This window comes from Acomys minous (genome assembly GCF_964271855.1).
Source record: "Acomys minous genome assembly, chromosome: 7".
NCBI classification, from domain to species: domain Eukaryota; kingdom Metazoa; phylum Chordata; class Mammalia; order Rodentia; family Muridae; genus Acomys; species Acomys minous.
In genome coordinates, this window is record NC_140488.1 from 3,179,387 (window position 1) to 3,197,470 (window position 18,084).

General features: G+C 47.3%; 1 protein-coding gene across 3 annotated transcripts; it reads right to left on the bottom strand.

The window, feature by feature from the left end:
- Positions 1 to 6,345: 6,345 nt before the first annotated feature.
- On the bottom strand, positions 6,346 to 16,374 carry PRRG3 (proline rich and Gla domain 3). 3 transcript variants are annotated; one of them, XM_084790468.1, is made up of 4 exons: positions 16,309 to 16,374; positions 12,744 to 12,781; positions 11,945 to 12,105; positions 6,346 to 11,573 (listed from the first exon to the last, which is right to left on the bottom strand). In XM_084790468.1, the coding sequence occupies exons 1-4, from the start codon at positions 16,356 to 16,358 to the stop codon at positions 11,046 to 11,048; spliced, it is 777 nt and encodes a 258-aa protein (XP_084646594.1). In that variant the 5' UTR covers positions 16,359 to 16,374; the 3' UTR covers positions 6,346 to 11,045. The 3 variants fall into 3 exon arrangements, with proteins under 3 accessions (XP_084646594.1, XP_084646595.1, XP_084646596.1); XM_084790469.1 differs by lacking the exon at positions 16,309 to 16,374 and adding an exon at positions 15,780 to 16,073; XM_084790470.1 differs by lacking the exon at positions 16,309 to 16,374 and adding an exon at positions 15,513 to 15,639.
- Positions 16,375 to 18,084: the final 1,710 nt, after the last annotated feature.

Here is an 18,084-nt window from a genome sequence, read left to right on the forward strand (position 1 = left end):
ATAAGATTCACAACAACAGACATTCCTGTACTGGATGCTTGTCTCACTGCCATGGCAAAAACATGCTGAAAATGGGTCATTGTGCTGCAGAAGATCTGACAACAGGATGATGAGGCTGTTGGTCACATTATAGCTCTGTCAGTAAGCAAAGAGGGATGAATACTGTTGCTTCACTTGACTTTTTATTCATTCTGGGACCTCAACCCCTAGCCCATAGAGTTGTATCACATACGTTCAAGGTGATTCTTCCTACCTCAGTTAAAGTCAGAAAATACCCTCACAGACACACCAACAAGATGTTTCTTCTTGCTCTTTCTAAATCTGGTCAAGTTAACAATGAAGATTATCCATCACATCATCCATCTCTAAAGTTAATGCTCTGTCAAATATCCCTCCAATCTGCAGATGGAAAAGCTAAGGAGGGCTACCATAGGGGCCAGATGTGATGGAGATTCAGTGGCACATCAGTCATAGTGTGTGCTGGGTAGGCAATTTGGAAGTCCTGGGGAAGAGCTTGCTCAGTAAAGTTTAAGGACACTTGTTTCAATCTCTATTCTGTGCTTATCTGCCTCTCACTCTTGGAAACTAGAGGTGAGGAAACAGATTGGAACTCAATACCCTGTAGACAAACGAAGAGTGAAGTGAGTCACAGCTCTGAACCTCAAGTCATTCCCAGCCTTTGGGTTTCACTGCTAGATTCTTACATGTTTTTAGATTCACCTTGAGTAATTCAGGGCACTTGTCTTCTCTGAGCCTCCATAATCCTAACTCAACACGCTAGATAAAGGTCCATGTAATATGAAGCATTCTGTTCCTAGCACAGAAATCATGCTTAGTGAAGGACCATTGCTATAGTGAGAATTTGGTTTCTTTAAAAACAGAGAAATAGTATAAGAATATGTTTTCATTTTAATTCCAGGTGTGGGGATGTGGGGCTGCTCTGCAGCAGCAGACCATGATTTGTGTCGTGCTCTAGCAGAGGCATGCTTTTTTTCCAGCTGCAGATAGTTTCTATGATTGTGTGACTTTTGGAGTTCTGGGGACTTTTCAACAGCTATATAAAATGCTAGGACCTCAAGAGATGGTGTGGGTTGGTGGTGGTTGTAGGATTTGTGGGGGAGTGTTGGCTGTGGTTGGTCAAAGTTTGTTAAGTAGTCTTGCACAAAGAAGAAACAGGATGAGGAAGAAATTAGATACCCTGCTAGTGAAGACCAAACTTTCCCCAAGGAGCTCAACACCTCAATCAACAGGAAGTAGTCTAAGGATAATGTTGATCTCTTTCTGGCCTCTTTTTTTTAAATTCAGGGATCTCTTTCCTTTCCTCTCTATTCTTTTTTCTCTCATATCTAGTGTTAGGAGGTTGAAAGGGAAGAAGAAAGGGGTAGAGAAGGGTTAAGAAAGAAGAACCCCCAAAATAGCAAACTCAAGTTACAAGCCATGCCCCCACTAGAGCAGGAAGCAAACCATAGTCAGCTGCTGGGAAGAAGTCCTATAGCCCCACACCTGGGACTAAAATGAAAACAAATACTTATAATATTTCTGTGTTTTCAAAGAAACAAAAATTCCAAACTTCACATTATAATTCTGGCCAGCTTGAGCACTGAGAGCACGGCTCTGGCAGGTCCTGCCCTTCTCCCAATTCCCTCTACCTTGCTTAGAAAACCTTAGATTACATTTCTAAAGCTAACCACCATGATCTGTTCCCTTGCTTGGCCACTTCTTCCTCCTGAGGATGACTACCAAGGTCCAGCTGTCAAAGTACTGAAGTCCAGCAATCAGAAACTCTCTTTGGCTCACCTAACTAACAAACCCAATCAGAATTAAACACCTCATCAAAACATGGGGGTTCCCCTTTTACCTTTATAAACTGCCATTTGCCTATGGGCCATAGGCCTCTCCATGCAGAGGCAGTCCTATGTCTCCCTCGGACAAAACACCCCTACCCCTTCTTCCTTTCCCCTTCCCCTTCTGTATCATCCTCTGTCTCTTGTCCTTTGTCTCTTACTCCCTGCTCTCTATCCCTTTGGGGAAAACACATTTTTTTGTGGTAAAAACTTGGTCTTGAGGGTCCTGAGCTGATATTTTTCCTAACACTTAAGCATGTGAATTGTTGTTTCACCCAGTGCATGAAACCTTCCTAGTGATGTCAAAAGATGACCCATTTGCAGCGGACCTTCTCAGTCAGGTTATAGGTCCTTGGGGTTGGGAGTTCTCAAAGCATCAGTGGGCAAGAGATGGGCAAGTGACAAACAGAGACAAACTCAGGGGACGTTTGAGTCTGAATGTATTTTGGAGACAAGCAAGCCAGGTTTTCATACACATCTCCTGAAACGGGGGGTGGGGTGGGGGTGTTCTTTCATTGTTACATTATTTTTCCATACAATTCAAAAATTCAAGATGCAATGTAATTATGTGGTCATCAATCTTGGACAATCATTCATAGGTCATTAGATTGGTATCAGTGCATGTACCCTCTTTATCAAAGGTCAATGTTCTCTCAGGCCAAACATCTGTGGGTCAAAACAGTTTGTTTTCTTAACTCATCTGCCACTCTCTGGAGTTTTACTGAAACACTTTATTTGTAAGTCATAATATGAACTATTCACTAGTGACTAATTCTTAGCCATCTTTTTATTAACAAGTGGAATGGAACTCAGTGGTAAACTTGACTGAATGACCCTTGGCTGCAGTTTCAAGTAAAGGGTCACCTAGCAACACAGTTATGTCCAAAAGTTCTTTGATAAGAAAAGTAAAAACAAAGGCAGAAAAAGAAAACAGTCAGAATGTTCCCAAAACAATGAGCACTGTAATCAGTTACTCCTGGCAGAAACATCAGACCGGTTCCAGGAGACTCTCCCTTGAGTGGGAGTCATCACCTTGGGCTCTGTTGTAACGTTTGTCACACGGGCTCCACTGGAGGAGTCATGACACCTGTTGCTCATGCATGACTTTCAGAGCCTCTCTCAGGCTCTGAAGTTGAGGCCTCCACCATCCACACTGTCTCTACTTGTCTCTCTCCAAGCACTGCACTGCTCACTCTAATCTACTTGTTTTGTCATGCAGCTCATAGTAGCCCTTGCTGGATTCATTCTGATACCTCTGCCGAATCAGTATGATAAATCAACTGTAGGTGTCACCTTTACTGGCTTCTTGGAAGCATTTCACATCATTCTGCAAGCTTCCCTTCTAGAAACAGTCTTCTTCCTTGGTTTCTAAAACATCGAGCTCTTCCCAGTTTTCCCTTGCCTTCTGTCCTCAGATCTGTGCTATCTTTTGGGTAATTTGAGCAACACTGATCTTTCCTGTTCCAAGCCAAGATTCCTTCCTCAGCTCCACATCCCCCACATCACACCCATGACTGATGTCAGAATGAATCTGCAGTCTGTGCTTCCCCTAACCTGTTGCTCCTCCACTGAAACTGTTGACGGTGAATGTCCCTACCATCTATATCTGAATGTATCCTCCCTTCTTTCCAATTCTTACTTTCCTTCCAGGGTTCTGCCTCATAATTACAGTATTTCTCCCAGGGTGACCCAAATATCCCAACAAAAGAATCAACTGGGATTGCGTGGGTAACAGTGCATATTCATGGCCCTAAGGCCCTCCTGTGGTTTCAAAATCTTCATAATCTTCATCTTAAATGGCCGCATGGCCATACTGTCTACTCCTCTAGCTGATGCCTCTTATCAGGTTGATTACAAACACCTGGCCATTTGATTTTTGCTCTTCTCCAGCCTTTTCTCCATATAGCAGATAAGAGCACACCTAGACAGGCGTTCTTGCTCTTTAAAGTGCTCCTTTGTGTCTTCTCATTGTCACTAGGGCAGAGCCACTCTGAGCATGGCCTAAATGGCTGTGCACCTTGTCTTGTACAGGATTTTCACTCATACAACCCTGGCTGCCTGTTTCCTTAAATAACAGTGTGGGTTTGCTAGACCCTGTAATTTTTCAAATTTTCCTTCTGTCATTGGCTTCATCCCCGTGTCTTTCTGTCTGGAGATCTAATAATTATTGAGCTGGCCATGGTGCCCTCAAGAAGGCTTTCTCGCCGAGCCTTCATAACCAGTCCTGCTAGTCTCCTCTACATTCTCAGTTCAATGTAAACCATAATTGTGGATTTTGATGTCCTACCCCAAGCTGTCCTCAGTGCTACTGGTGGCTGGGAACTGGCATGCTGCACTATGGGCCTTGCAGCCTTTCTTGAGACAAAAATATCCTAGCTTATTGGTGCTCGACCAGCACCTAATTGTGTATGTGCTCTCAGCTTTAAAGTATCATCATTGACTGTCCAACCATTGTGATCCTGAGATCCAGTACTACCAACCTAAGAAAAAGCATTCTCTTCTTATTTAATTTTACTTTATTTTATATGCATGGGGTTTTTTCCTGCCTGCATCTATATGCACCACATGTGTACAGTGGCAGCAGAGGCCAGAAAAGGGTGAGAGCATGAGATCTCCGGTAACTGGAGTTACAGATGGTTGTGAGCCACCACGTGGGTGCTGGTGCCTAGGCCTGAGCACTCTGGAAGAGCAGCCAGTGGTCTTAACCTCTGAGTCATCTCTTTAGTCTAGTGTCTTGTTACATCACACACATACTAGTTGAACGGAATAATCCCACAATTTGAATTCTTTGGCAAGATTGCAGGAAGTCAGTTTATTATTGGAGTTCATACTCCTGCGAATCCTTGAAAACAGTATTTGTCATCTAGAAAAATCATAGGAGGGGTTTCCAAATATTTTGTCTTTTCTTTGGGTATTAGGCTCTCACATTTTAATCCTCAGAGAAACTGGAGGGCACAAACCATTCTGAAGTTCAACTTGTCCTTCCCCAGCCTTACTAGCCCCAAGGGATCTTTGGTAGTTGTCTGGAGTCCATCCACCAGTATCAGGCAAGGGACAGTTCCAGAATCTGAATTGAACCTAGCAAGGCAGACACTTCTTTGACATCAAAGAGAAGCCATGCTATTCACCACACTGCCTTTTTTGGAGTATGTGTGGTGTGCTCAGGCTCCCCTTGTCATGAGTGGAGTGGTCTGGATTGCACAGTAGCCCCAGTTCATGTGCTGAGTTACACTACTAGAAGTAAAGATCTTGCAAGTGATATATTGGGTAAACTGAGCTCTCTAAGGCACTCCCGAGCCTGTATGACTGGCCAGATAAGCACATAAAGAAAACAATGTGGAGACACAGGGAGAAGAGAGTCCTCAAGGAGATAGGCCTTCGAAGGAGCTAACTCTGCAGACGTGTTGCTCTTGACCTCCAATCTCTGAAGCTGTGAAGAAATAACTTCTTGTATAAATAACCACACTCTGGTTGTTGGTGATGGCAGCCCTAGAAAGCTAATTCATAGCACCAAGACTTTTTAATTGAAAAACACATTTGCTTTTAATTGAACACAATGCTGTGCTTTACGGAAGAGGTGGTAAGAGGTTAGACATGGTTTCTGCACATCTGAGGTTAACAGCAGAACATGGTGAAGGAATGGACAGTCAACACCAAACCAAATTTTGAGGGAAAAGCCTTTCTCTGAGGGAGGCCCTAGATTGCCCTTGAACTAGCATGAGGAAAGATCTACAATTATAAATTGAGCTTAGCACCTACTTCCCATAAGCCCTTAGTCAAATGGCATTGACTAATCAGGCTATGCTTCCTCCGGCTGTGAAATAAATCCCATATCTTAAGGGAAGACTCTTTCAGTTCACACAGGTATAGGCCCTATTACAAATTAAGTTCAATAATTTCTGGCTGCGATTGTTTAGAAACAGCCTATGCAGCAGGGCGTGGTGGTGCACACCTTTAATTCCAGCACTTGGGGAGGCAGAGGCAGGCAGATCATTGTGAGTTCAAGGCCAGCCTGGTCTACAAAGCAAGTCCAGGACAGCCAACGCTACACAGAGAGACCCTGTCTCAGAAAACAAAACAAACAAAAAAGTATAGGGACTTTTGGTATATTAGCTACCTTGCAGGTGCTAGCCTGCAGCTCTAAGGTTGAAGGCACCCCTTCTCTGGCTGGGGTGGTGGGAGTACCTATAGCTTCAAAACCTGAGCCTTCATTTAAACAGGGATCAGGTGTCTAGCAGTTGCTAAACAAGATCTCTGACAAATCTTATTAACCTTTTCCCACAGGGGGATGGGACAGAAGATCCTATTACACACCCTGAGCACAAACTTTAGGATGCAGATGACCACTGCTTCCAACTGGCTCCTAAACTGGTTTGGGCTGTTTCCTTATCTATACAGTCTGACTTTTGATTCCACAAGTTTGACCACCAGACTTCCATGCTTTGCAGAATTTGGGGAGTCATCTAGGATCTTTCTATGATGGACCAGGACAAGGTACAAATGGATGCCATTTGATCTTTATTTTTACTCATTATTTCTTATACAGAAAGAGACAGAAGTTTACAGCTAAACTCAACAATTGTACAAAGGGAGCCAGAGAGCGTGTGCGAGAAAGGTCAGAAGCAAGTTGATTTGTTGCCCCAGGCTCCGTGTGAAATCTCAACACATGACTGAATATACAGATGCCCCAGCTGACACCAGACAACACATAAATGCTAGTACAGTTTCAAATGGTACAAAAATTAATCCATTTCACAGCAATCATTTCTATAAAAGCTCAGTTGCACGTGTCAGGAGCGCCACTGTCACAAATTCACAACGACAGAGTAAAATAGCATGAAGATTCAGGCCTGGGAAAATGGCATCAGTGAGGCAAGACAGGTTGGGTGGCAAAAAGCAGCTGGAGGGTTGATATCAGTCTTAGTGCTTGCAGGGGCTGGAGAAGGGCAGGCACGTTTAGCAGTCAGTGAAACAACTGTGGAGGCATTGAGCTGGGGGCGGGGTGCTGTTTGGAGATCTTTGTCAGAGAAATTCTTGCTAGAGAGAGATTCGCCTCCCATGGCCTGGGAAAGGAGAAGCTCAAAGACTGAAGACTTGGGAGTGAACGAGAGCAGGCAGTCTGCTAGTGCAACATCTGCTTTATAGAACACGTAAAAGACACATACTTTGTTTAAACTGCAGTCAAGATCATACACTATGTTATTCACAGGATACATACAGACATGGAGTGAAAGGCTGCAAAATCTAACGTCCCCACAATGGAGAGAGAACAAGGAATCACCCTACACAGAAAGAGCCTTACACACAAGAACTGTTAAACTCCAAGCTGAAGGCACAATGAAGGGATCCTTGGTACCTCAAGCTTCTCCTTTGGAAAGGGTACCCATTTTAAACCTAAGTCCTTTTATACAGAAGCCCCTGAAGCCTGACTGAAGGGAAGATACTTGCAAATATTTGTATGTAGCAAGAACAGCAGTTACTGCGAATTATTTCAAATTTGGATTTCCTCTAAGTTCTGTATTAGTGGGCTCAAATTAATGGGCTTTTACTGTAGTTGGAAATGTTGTGATTGCAGCAGTCTAAAATTAGCTAATTATACTGATTAGTATTAGGAGGCTTCAGTGGGGGAAGATGTGGCTGTTTCAGAATTGGTGATGCCTGGGCATGGAGCTTCAGTACTTGACAAGCTGAGAAGCAGCCCAGCCCAGCAGACACACAGTCAGAGCACACCTACTGTTCCAGAAAGACAGTCATGGCATCTCAGCCTCTCTCTGCCATCTTGCTCTCACTTGAATTAAAAGACAATCTAGTGACAATGTTGGAATTTTTTTCTTGTTTTTCTCATGGGATGCATTTGGTTGTCAAAAGATCCATCAAATTTGGGATCTGGGGAGTTATCATCCAGTGGGAGAGAGGAAGCATCTGGCTCTAACTGCTTAAACAGAAAACACTGCTGTCCCTAATCCCTAATGTTTGGACTACCAAAAAGACAATGTCCAAACAATTGGGCAGATGCTTGTTTGCTGGAGCACCCTAAGGAATTCACACTAATGGCAGTGGGATTGGCAAGCAGCAGAGGAGGCCTAAGTTTCCTGGGTCCACTGCTCAGGATTATACCTCTTGCAGCCAGGGCGCAACACAGCTGTGCAGGAGTATGCACATGCCAGGCACCTGTGCGCCCCAGTCTTTCTCTTGTGCTTTCATTTTGAAAACTCAAAGTAATTGGACACTCTGGGAGGGGACTGACAGGGTTGCCATTCTTGTTTAAAAAGTCTTTAAAAGGTTTTGGTTGAAAACAAGTGACAGTCATATTTTAAGGAATTTTTAAAGCCTTTTCATTTTTCGTGAAAAATATCTAAGTAACTAGCCCCAATCATTCCCAAAGTCAACAATCACACACACACACACACACACACACACACACACACACACACACACACTCTCTCTCTCTCTCTCTCTCTCTCTCTCTCTCTCTCTCTCTCTCACACACACACACACACACACATACACACACACACGTGCTCAGATTTCCTTCAACTGCTGATGCCTACAGAATAGGAGCTGAAGCAGGGGGCACCATACCAAAAGGCATGTGAATGGGAGGGGGTCCCACAGAGTGCAGGCCCCACAAGACGAAGACAGTCTTCCCAACAGAGCAGATTTCTCCTGGGACAAATAGAACCACACACCAGCTATCATTTCATAGAAGCAATGAGAAAAGACAACATGCTCACATGTATACACAACACACACCCCCCCACACACACACACATCTCAAACAAAAGAAATGTGGCTACTGAAGTGTTAGCATTGTATCAAATCAATGTCTATACAAAGACAGAGTTTGAAAAGATATGTACAGGGAATTCATAAAAGCCAAGTGTGCACCTTGAGGAATTTTGCCCATTTATATGTACTAAACACTGTGCTGCAAAAACCATTGCAGAGGCCTTGGCACAAGTTACCTGGAAGAGCTCTGTGAAGCATCTGGGTCACAGCCAGGCACCAGCTTAACAAAATGCTGGAAGATTCTGGGCTGGCCCAGCTTCCCTGGTATCTCCAACATGTCTGGATGAGATTGATCCCCATCTCCATCATGAAAAAGCAGGGGACTTCTGGGCCCCAAATTCCTTTATGAGGAAAGGCAAGAGTGCAATACTAGAAGACCAATGAAGACAAAGAAGAAAAAGAAAAAAAAATGAAAGGAAATAAAAGGGAAGAGGGAAGACATGAAGAAAAGAAAGCAGGAAGGGACAGAAGAAGGAGGTCAACACGGAGGGAAAGTAGGAAAAATGCCACCAGTGAGCATCTCTGGTGTCAGGAAACTGAGGGTCAAATGAACAGCAGAGGCATGGAAGCCCTCGGCTAGAACCAGCCTTTTACAGGTACTGCTTATTTCTAGGAGAATCTTGTGAAGGGCAAACTTCACTGCTTCCGTGGTGCTTCAAGCCCCTCACAAGCATTAGCTCCACACACTTCCAATGGGCTGGTGAGGTAGGGGAGCCATAGGGTTGGGTTATCCAGTGAAGCTGGCAGCCTCACTGGGGTAAGAACAGAAGCTTGAGTAGAAACACACCCGAGGGGAAGTCCCTAGCACTGGAACAGCCCTCAAAGTCATCTGTGGCCTCAAGGCAGGGTTTGCATTCAAGGAATGTGTCTCAGCGTCTGCCTTGGAGGGCTGTTTAGACAGAAGGAAGCTTATCAACTCTGTGGGTTGGAAGCCTTTACAGTTGCCAACAGACCCACGCTTGCACTCTTTCTGGGCCCCACAAAAATGTGCTACATTTTTAAAAGCACCACAGAGGGAAAATGATATGGCACAGAGGCCAGGAGAATAGATCTGGGTGGGTAGAGATGGTATCAAAAGTGTCTTTTACTTCATCATTGACAGGTAAATAGCAAGTCACCTCTGCCTAATGTCTTCCAAAGCCTCATTGAAAATAGAACAGCACCCAGCCACAGCAGAGCAAATCCCAGGTGGGCTTTAGACCCCAGGTCATGGGCTCCCCCACAAAGAGAAATATTAAGATACAATTCGGGAACCTCTCCCTGTATGGGCACCATCATTAGGAGAAATCACAATCTGAAGTTCAAGTTCAGTGCACCTATTTACAAAACAGGAGCTATCCTAAAACTTCAAAGTCAGATAGCACAGTGCCAAGGAGGTGGAGCTCATGGTTTTAACTCTCCTATGGATTTACCAACCTCATAAAGGAGGAATCTTGAGCTCCCTGTGCCAGTCTGTAACAGCCCAAGGATGGGCCCCGGGCTCCATGGGGAAAGGGGTTATCAGTTTCCCACACAACAGAGTACTCCAAAGCTACACATGGGCTTATGCCAGCCAGGAGTGGTTTTAGCACAGCTGGTACACATCAGAAACAAGATGGCAGAGTTCAAGTGGGCCCCTTGATTGGTCTGGAAAAAGGAGCTCTGCCACCTAGTGCCCCTCCTTCCCATGCCCTGTCCTCCTGCCAGGTTGCTTTACATAAATATTTCACCCTGCTCGGGAGCAGAGAGGTGGGTGTTGGAGGAAGGCTGTGCCAAGGTCTGTTTAGTTGATTTCTTTTGGAGGGCTAAAATGGTCCAGGTGCACTTGTTTTCATCTATGGTTCATCTATGGTTATTTATTACTTGTGTTTTGTTCCTAGTTCAATCCTTATTTCTGTCCTCATAATATAAGTGAGAACAGTAAGCATGGAACTGTTTAGAAAGGAGGAACTGTAGGGCTGGCTTGACCCCCTCATCTCTGTGTCCTAGGTCCTCAGACATGCAGAGATCCGCGATAAGCCTTACAGGCCCAGGGGATGAGCCTGTGGCCAATCTAGCCATAATCAACACCATGGGATGGTTCCTTTGGCATAAGAGAAGCCAGTCCCTACTGAGAGGGGAGGATAGTGGGGACTGCTAGTGGAGGAGGGGGGCAGTCTGGAAGACCTGGGCTCTTAAGTCTGTAGCTCTTCCCAGGGGGATCAGGTATTTGCCCTATGTGCTCCCCACCCCGACACACACACACGCACACACTCTTGAGGACACACACACCAACTATCTCTACCAACTGACTTTCTACAAATTCACGGTTAGGGAATTATTTGGCAACAAAGAGGCTAAGGCTGTTTTGTGGTGGCACAGTCTTTCAGAAGTCCAAAAGGAAGCAGGCTACCTCTGGCAGAGGCTTTTATACAGGCTGGGGCCTGTGCTTAGCTATTTGTCTGCACTGGGGCTGGCTGCCACAATCTCTTCATACTTTGGAGGAGGGTCACTGTAAGAGACACTGGCCTCTTCACCACTGCCCTCCTGGGGTGCAGTCACCTCCTCATAGGAGGGGGGAGGGGTAGCACTAGACAATCTGGAGAGAGAGAGCTCAGGGAGGTAGAGGGTGCTCTCCAGCCTGACAGTGGTTCTGCCTCCCCGGCTGGGCCCCAGAACTATCTGTGGGTTATTCCCTGCCTCACGGTGCCCAGAGGACTCTCCCTGGCTATGCACAGTGCCCCTGTAAACCATGACTCGGGGGAGGTTGTGTCCGGCGCGACTGGCTAGGTACCGGTTCTGAGCATAGGAGGCGTGGTGACGAGTTGCTTTCTGCAGCTGGCACCTCCAGATGATAAACAAGGCAATGACAATCAGCAAGACTACCCCCAGAAGGGGCACCACCACATACATGGCATCTGAGCTCTGCGAGGGGTCTCGGACTGAGTAGACTGCATTTGGGTATCCCTTCCAAAACTCCATCTGCAAAAGAAGAAGGGCCACTCACTGCTGAGGAAGCCAGACACAAGGTGATGTTCCCCTAAGATCCATGCTCTAGACATCTGAGGCCTCCAACAAGTCATGCCCCAAGAACAAGCTTGTGACTCCTTCTCCACCCTGAGCTAGCTTACTGGCTGGAAAGAACCCTCAGAGAGCTTAGGGAATCCAGCAAGGATGAAAGACGGAGTTCTCAGATGAGGAAGTCCACATGAACCATGCAACAGACCTAGAGGGACACCCAGTGTTCTTTTCAGGCTCCAACAGGCAGGATGCAGGCTGGGGTAGTATCCTTCCCTTCTTTCCACCCTGTTTTCATTTTTCCTCCCAGAACCCAGCCCCGGGGCAGTACGTGCCGTTTTCTCTTTGTTCTCAAATACTTCCTTGACTTCTTCATAGCTGCAGATCTCTTCCATGCACTCCCGCTCAATGGTGCCCTGACGCAGCTCCTCCAGGAACTCATTGGCACGAGGGAACCGTTTCAGGACTGCATGGGCATTCTTGGCTTCCAGAAACACTGAGGAGAGAACAGCAAGTCTGTCCTTACAAACCAGACTGGCCCAATTATGACGGGAAATTGGGCAAATCCTGCAGGCCTAAAGCCAGGACTCCAACCTGGCCTTATTGCAATAGGGATAGGAGGGCTGACTTTCTATGATTCTGTGCTCTCCAGCAGGACCTCAGGGTCCCAACATGAGCCAGGTCCTTCACCATACAAAGGAAACCAAGACCCAACTGAGAAGGAACTTCACATGGAACAGGAAGAAAGATCAGCAAGAATTCTATGTATTGTAGGCTTGGATAGAAAATGTCCAGTAGCTTCTGCCTCTGTCTTGAAAAGGGAAACACAGAGCTCTTACCATGAGAACTTGCCCCTCCTCCAGGCTGTCAGCGGTGGGTGGGACTAAAAACAGGCAGGAGCTGGGCTTTGGAGGGTGAAAGCAATCACCCAATGGTAAGACTGCTTACTCCCCACAGGAAGTGATGCCCCTCTATGCCCAGGCTCACAGGTGTGGCCTGTGGCCCTCTTTCACAAGATCCATGAGCTGTTGCATTAGTGCACCCCAGAGCCACCCAAGGAAAGAAAAGCTGAAAAGATGGATGTGCTGCTTTTGCATGAACCTGCGTAACTCAGATGGTTCCAGAAGCACTCACCAGCCATGATGCTCCTTCTGCTCCAGGGTATCACTTGCCTGGCAAGGGGGAAAAGAAAGTTGTGGTGAAACCCACTGGAGTCTGGAATGTGATCTCCCACCAATCTGGCTAAAAAGCACAGCACCCTCATACCACCACTCCTAACTTCCCAAAGACCTCCAGAGCTCCCCAAAGCCCAGCAGAGCCCTGTTCTCAAACACACACGCGCACACACACACACACACACACACACACACACACACACACACACTCCTGTGAGTTTCAAAGAACAACAGTTAAAGGACTGAGCTACTACTCCCTATCCCTTCAATGGATGTCTGTCCGTTCAGAAAGGAAAGAAGCCCAGAGACAGATGAGAAGTCAAGCCCAGATATGAAGTTGAGTAGGGGCTAGGTTAAGCAAACTGACAGAGACAAGACCTGGAGTTGAATTTGAGGGTGAAGATGAGTCCCAGATACCTCAATAGATGATTGTGTTCCTTGAACACCAAACTTAAGTAGCAACAGCCATCTCAAATGTCCCAGCCCAGCTGAGGCTGATCTACAGTAATCTTCTATGGATATGTGCTGTACAGGGTCAGACCCAGCACTTACAACATAGACATATTCTTACACTTCCTGGTCCAATCCACTGGACCCAGACTCAGACAATTTTCTCAGCTTATCTTCCCCAGATAGAGAGATGAGATGTTTGAACTTCTCTGGAAGCAATCACATATTTTCTCTTTGCATAAACTAGTACTGCAGCAGAGAACCTTCATAAACACATATTTAAAAGATCAGTATGAAGACACAGGTCTGGGGGTATAGCTTGTTCATATGGCATCTATTATGCATATCTAAGACTCTGGACCACAACACACAAGCACGTAAAAACAATACAGTACAGTACAATATGTCTGCAAAGGTCACTTAGAGGAGAGGCCACTATTGAGAAATATTGCCATAAAGCCTTTTTTCTGCTAACACAGTCCTACTAATACACATACTCACAAGCATCGTCTACGCCATCAACATCTGGGAGCAATCACCTCTCAGCTCCCCTCCCCAAGCAGAAGCTCATGTTTTATGACTAATGGGATGTAAGACACATGAGCTTTGTTGCCCATTATGCTCCTCTGTTTGCCTAGGCTGCCAGGAAGTTCAGTGCTAACACTGATGGCCGAATACAAGTGCTCTGGAAGACCAGCTGTTATGCACATATGCTTTTCTCCCCACAACTTGGTATGGTCTTCTATTTATTCTTCCAGAGTCTTATTCCTATTGTGTGTTTAAAAATATGGCTTCTAGTCTGTTTGGAAAATAAGGAAGATAAAAATCATGAAAAAAATTTAAATGATGGGGAAAGTGACCAATCAGACATCTGAAGAATCACTGTATCAAGAGGCTTTCTCTTTAGGACTCATGGAGAACTACCAACAAGTCATTACATCACTGAAATACTATTTTCACAATGACAACCAGGGAACTATTGCAAAACCTGGCCTCATTAAGGTCTATGGAGTCCTTATGATGAGGATGCAGTGAGAACTTGGATTAGGAACAGGGTGTTTTGGTAAAAAAAAAAAAAAAATGAAGTGGTCATATCAGAGTTTGAAAAGAATGAGCAAAGCTTTCACTAATAAGAAAGCAAACACATCTCATTGCTTACTGGAGTGAACAGCGGAGTTTTCAAGAAAATCTACATGGTAAATTATATAATAGCTTTACATACAGCCATTTTTGGTCTCAATCAAACACATGAACTTCCGTGTATTCATACACACATGCATCATAGCCCCATGTTTGTGTTATCCTGGCCTGGAAAAGCCATTAGTTCATTTCTGAGCCTCAGAAAAGCCAGACTCTCCCCCCCCCCAGACAGTTCACATGGCATCTCCCACTCCATTAACAATTTTGTAGCCACCATTACTGCTGCTGCTGCTGCTGCTGCTGCTGCTGCTGCTGCTGCTACGAGGGCTTCTCCCCCTCCCTCCCCCAAAATATATCGCTTGCTTCTTCCCCTATAAATACACCATCAATAGGCAGTTACTATGGCAACAGTGAGGGAGCATGAGGAATCCACTATAGAAAACGCAGCTGCAGTCACGCATGTATATGACCCTCCAGCCCCTGGTGGATACTATACAGCTGACTGTAGGCTGAAAGAATTTTTAACCCACTCCCCACAGGAACACAGCTGAATCCTGACATTCTAGAAAGGAAGGAAGGCAGGAAACTTGCTACCAACAAAGACCTTCCTTAATCCCACCCCAGGCTGAGGCTTCTAAATCCCAGCTCTCTGGGTCAAAACTCCTAAAGTACCTCCCACAGGGACTGGTGGCCTTCTGGAGCACCTGGTGTCCCCAGACCTGGCCTCCAAAAATCACTTCTCCAAATCCTAAGCCCCTATGATTTTCACCACTCAGAACTGCATGCCAGGAAAGGGTTCTGCGCTTTTCAAATCTTATGATTCATCAATCTACCCAGTAATAAGGCAACTCCTAGACTGTGCTCAAACTCAAACTCTGGGGTCTCTTGTCCCCTTTCACTCATGCAGGCCCTAAAAGTGCCTGGCTTCCCCATCTTTGATGGACACCAGCGCCCTGGTGAAGAACTCCTGCTTCTGGCCCAGCAACACACTTCTCTCAGGATCTACTGAAGACTCCAAACACCTTGGCCAGCCTGACCTCCAAATTTCCCTCCCCAACAGTGCTCAGTTCCCAGCTCAGTGGCCCTGAACACCTAACCATACCCTGGGGGCTGGGGGCATTCAACCAAATGGCCTCACCTTTCTCCAGGCCCAGGAGGCAACCGCCCTGTTTGCTCACGCAGCCCGCCACCTCTCTGCTGCGCCTCTTCAAGCAGAGCCCCTGTCCCCGCCCACCTGCTCCTGTCCTCCAAGCCCCCGGCCCATCCCAGCGGTCTCCTCCCTTAGTCCCTCCCTGTCCCACTTCCCTCCCGCCGCCCCTGGCGCCCTAGAGCCCGCCAGGCCCGGGCCAAACAGCGCCTGGAGCCCCCGCCCCTCGCAACCAGGCACGCAGGCCTTGCCCATTACCTTGGCACCCCCTGCCTGCCCCTGCTCTCCTCTGGGGGCTCCTCCGGACCCTCCCCCCCGCACCCTGCCGAGCCAGCTCTGGCCTCGCGCCCCGCGTCTGGAGTGCCACCCTCCAGCGCCAAAACCGCCTTGCCCCGAGTGCCAGGCCGCGATCGTAGCGCTGCACCGCGCACCAGGCCTCCGGGACAGGAAGGGAAGAAGGGGTGGGGCCGGTTGAACCAGCCAAGGGCTTAGGTAGGGAAGGCCAGCAAGCTGGACCGAGGGGCGGTGGCGCGCACCAAGCACCGCGCGCCCGCGCCCAACTCCGCCGGCGCCGCCCCTGCCCGCGCCCGTGTAGCTGGGGGGGCGGGGCCTGACCGGCAGGCCTGGAACTCTCTAAGGACCCTCGGACACCTCTGTGGCCCAGTGGTGACTCAGGGCACAAGCCCTGAAAAGACTGAGCTCAGTAGCTGCGGTGCTCAAGGCCCACGCTCCAGGCATCTTGGAGCCCCACAGTCAGAACTGCCTCCTGGGCCACACCCAGGCTCACCTGCCATTCCAGCCAGTTTGGCCCTGGTGCCGGTGGATAAGAGAGCGCATGTGACCATGGGCCCAGGACACCTAGTGAGACTCCTGGGTCCTCAGAGAACAGGCTTAGTTGAGGTCCCATTCCTTCTGCCAGAGACTGAGTGACTTGGCTTCCACACTTACATCCCGCCTCCCTTGCCTGGGAATGCAGGCTTTTCTCTTGTGAAATCTGAGAAATGAGGAGAATCCTGCTTTCCTCACAGGTCTAGAGCTAGAAAGAGGGGGAAATGGGCCCCCGAAAAGGAGCAGAAAGAAAAAGACACAAGCTTGTGGGCCTGCATGAGCACTGGGCAGAGTACACCTGAATCCCTTCTGTGGGAGGTTCAGCCTGGCTAGAGAAAGCTCTGGTAGCAGAAAAGCATTATTCTAGGAATTGAGGTTGGACCACAGAGAGAGGCAAGATGGTTAGAGTCTGGATCTTGGAAAACTTAGGTGTTCAATGTGCCTTACTGGGCTAACAACGAGAGATCTTTTTGGCACAGCCCTGCACCTAGGGCTGCCATCACCACCACCACCCCAGGCTCTGCATTTAATAAAAGTAGGTCAGAATAGGTCCAAGATTATGAGACAATGGATGGGAAAAGGTCCCATGACCCCTGATGCTCCAGCTTCCAGGGCTGACTCTTTGTTGCTCCTGGACCTACATTTCTCTCTTTCCTGACCCACCCTCATTACTCCTCACCTGCCTCCTAGACTCATCAGAGGAACCTCTGTAACCTTTACACCTTGGAAGGGCAGGACGGATGCCCTGGGGATGAGAATGCCTTTGGTTGGTGCAAACGACTGTGTGTAGATGTGCTGGCTGGCTGAGAGTGCTGCATGGAATCATGGTCAGTGGGGAAAATGATTAAGGCAGTTTCAGAGCTAACCTTAGTCTCTCAGATCATCAGCATGCTCCTAGTCTCATTTCAACCACAGGCCCGTGGGTACACAAACCCAAAGGAGGTGACAGGGTGGAATATAGCTACGTGTACAAATCGAGTATGTGATATCTACCGTCCCCCCCCCCCCACCAGCACCTGCACTGGAGCTTCATACTCCAGCAACAACAGCTTACATTTAGTTCCTTCTCCACTCAGAATGCCTATCCTCCCACCATCAGTCAGGGCACTGCGTTCATTCTGCCCACATAGCACCATTAGCATCCTGGCCAGGCCTTCCACCCGCTCCCACACTGACCTTTGAGTTCTCAGCATTATCTACAGGGACTAGAGGCATGGGAGCTCTGTTATGGCAAAGGAGGGGAAGGACAAGTGGGACCTCAAGAGCAAGACCTTACTCTTGGCAGGACCACATATTACTCTCTGATCTTCAGCCAGTGAATTGGCATCTCTGTGCCTCAGTTTGTTTATCTGCCAAATAGGAACAAGGCTAAAAGTGCCTGCTTCAAAGAGTTGCTCAGTGAGTCTGTGAAGTGATCAGTTAAAGCTGGCCTGGTGTTTACCAGTGAGCTTAAGACACAGTGACTCTGACTTGCATTCTGTACATTGGGTGCCTCCTCTTTCTTGGAAATAGGGACCATGTATCTTTCGACATCACTGGAATCTGGCACCGGGGCTTGTGGGGTGCTACTGGAGAGGTCAAGCTCTGGCATATCTGGATATCCAACTGAGTTCAGTCCATTACACTGGACTCCCTTTCTCAGTGGGGTTCTCTCTTCCCCTGATCTGGGACCCACAGATCCTCTCAGGAGTATCATGTAGCCCTCAGGGAGATTACAAACACAACTGTTTCCTGG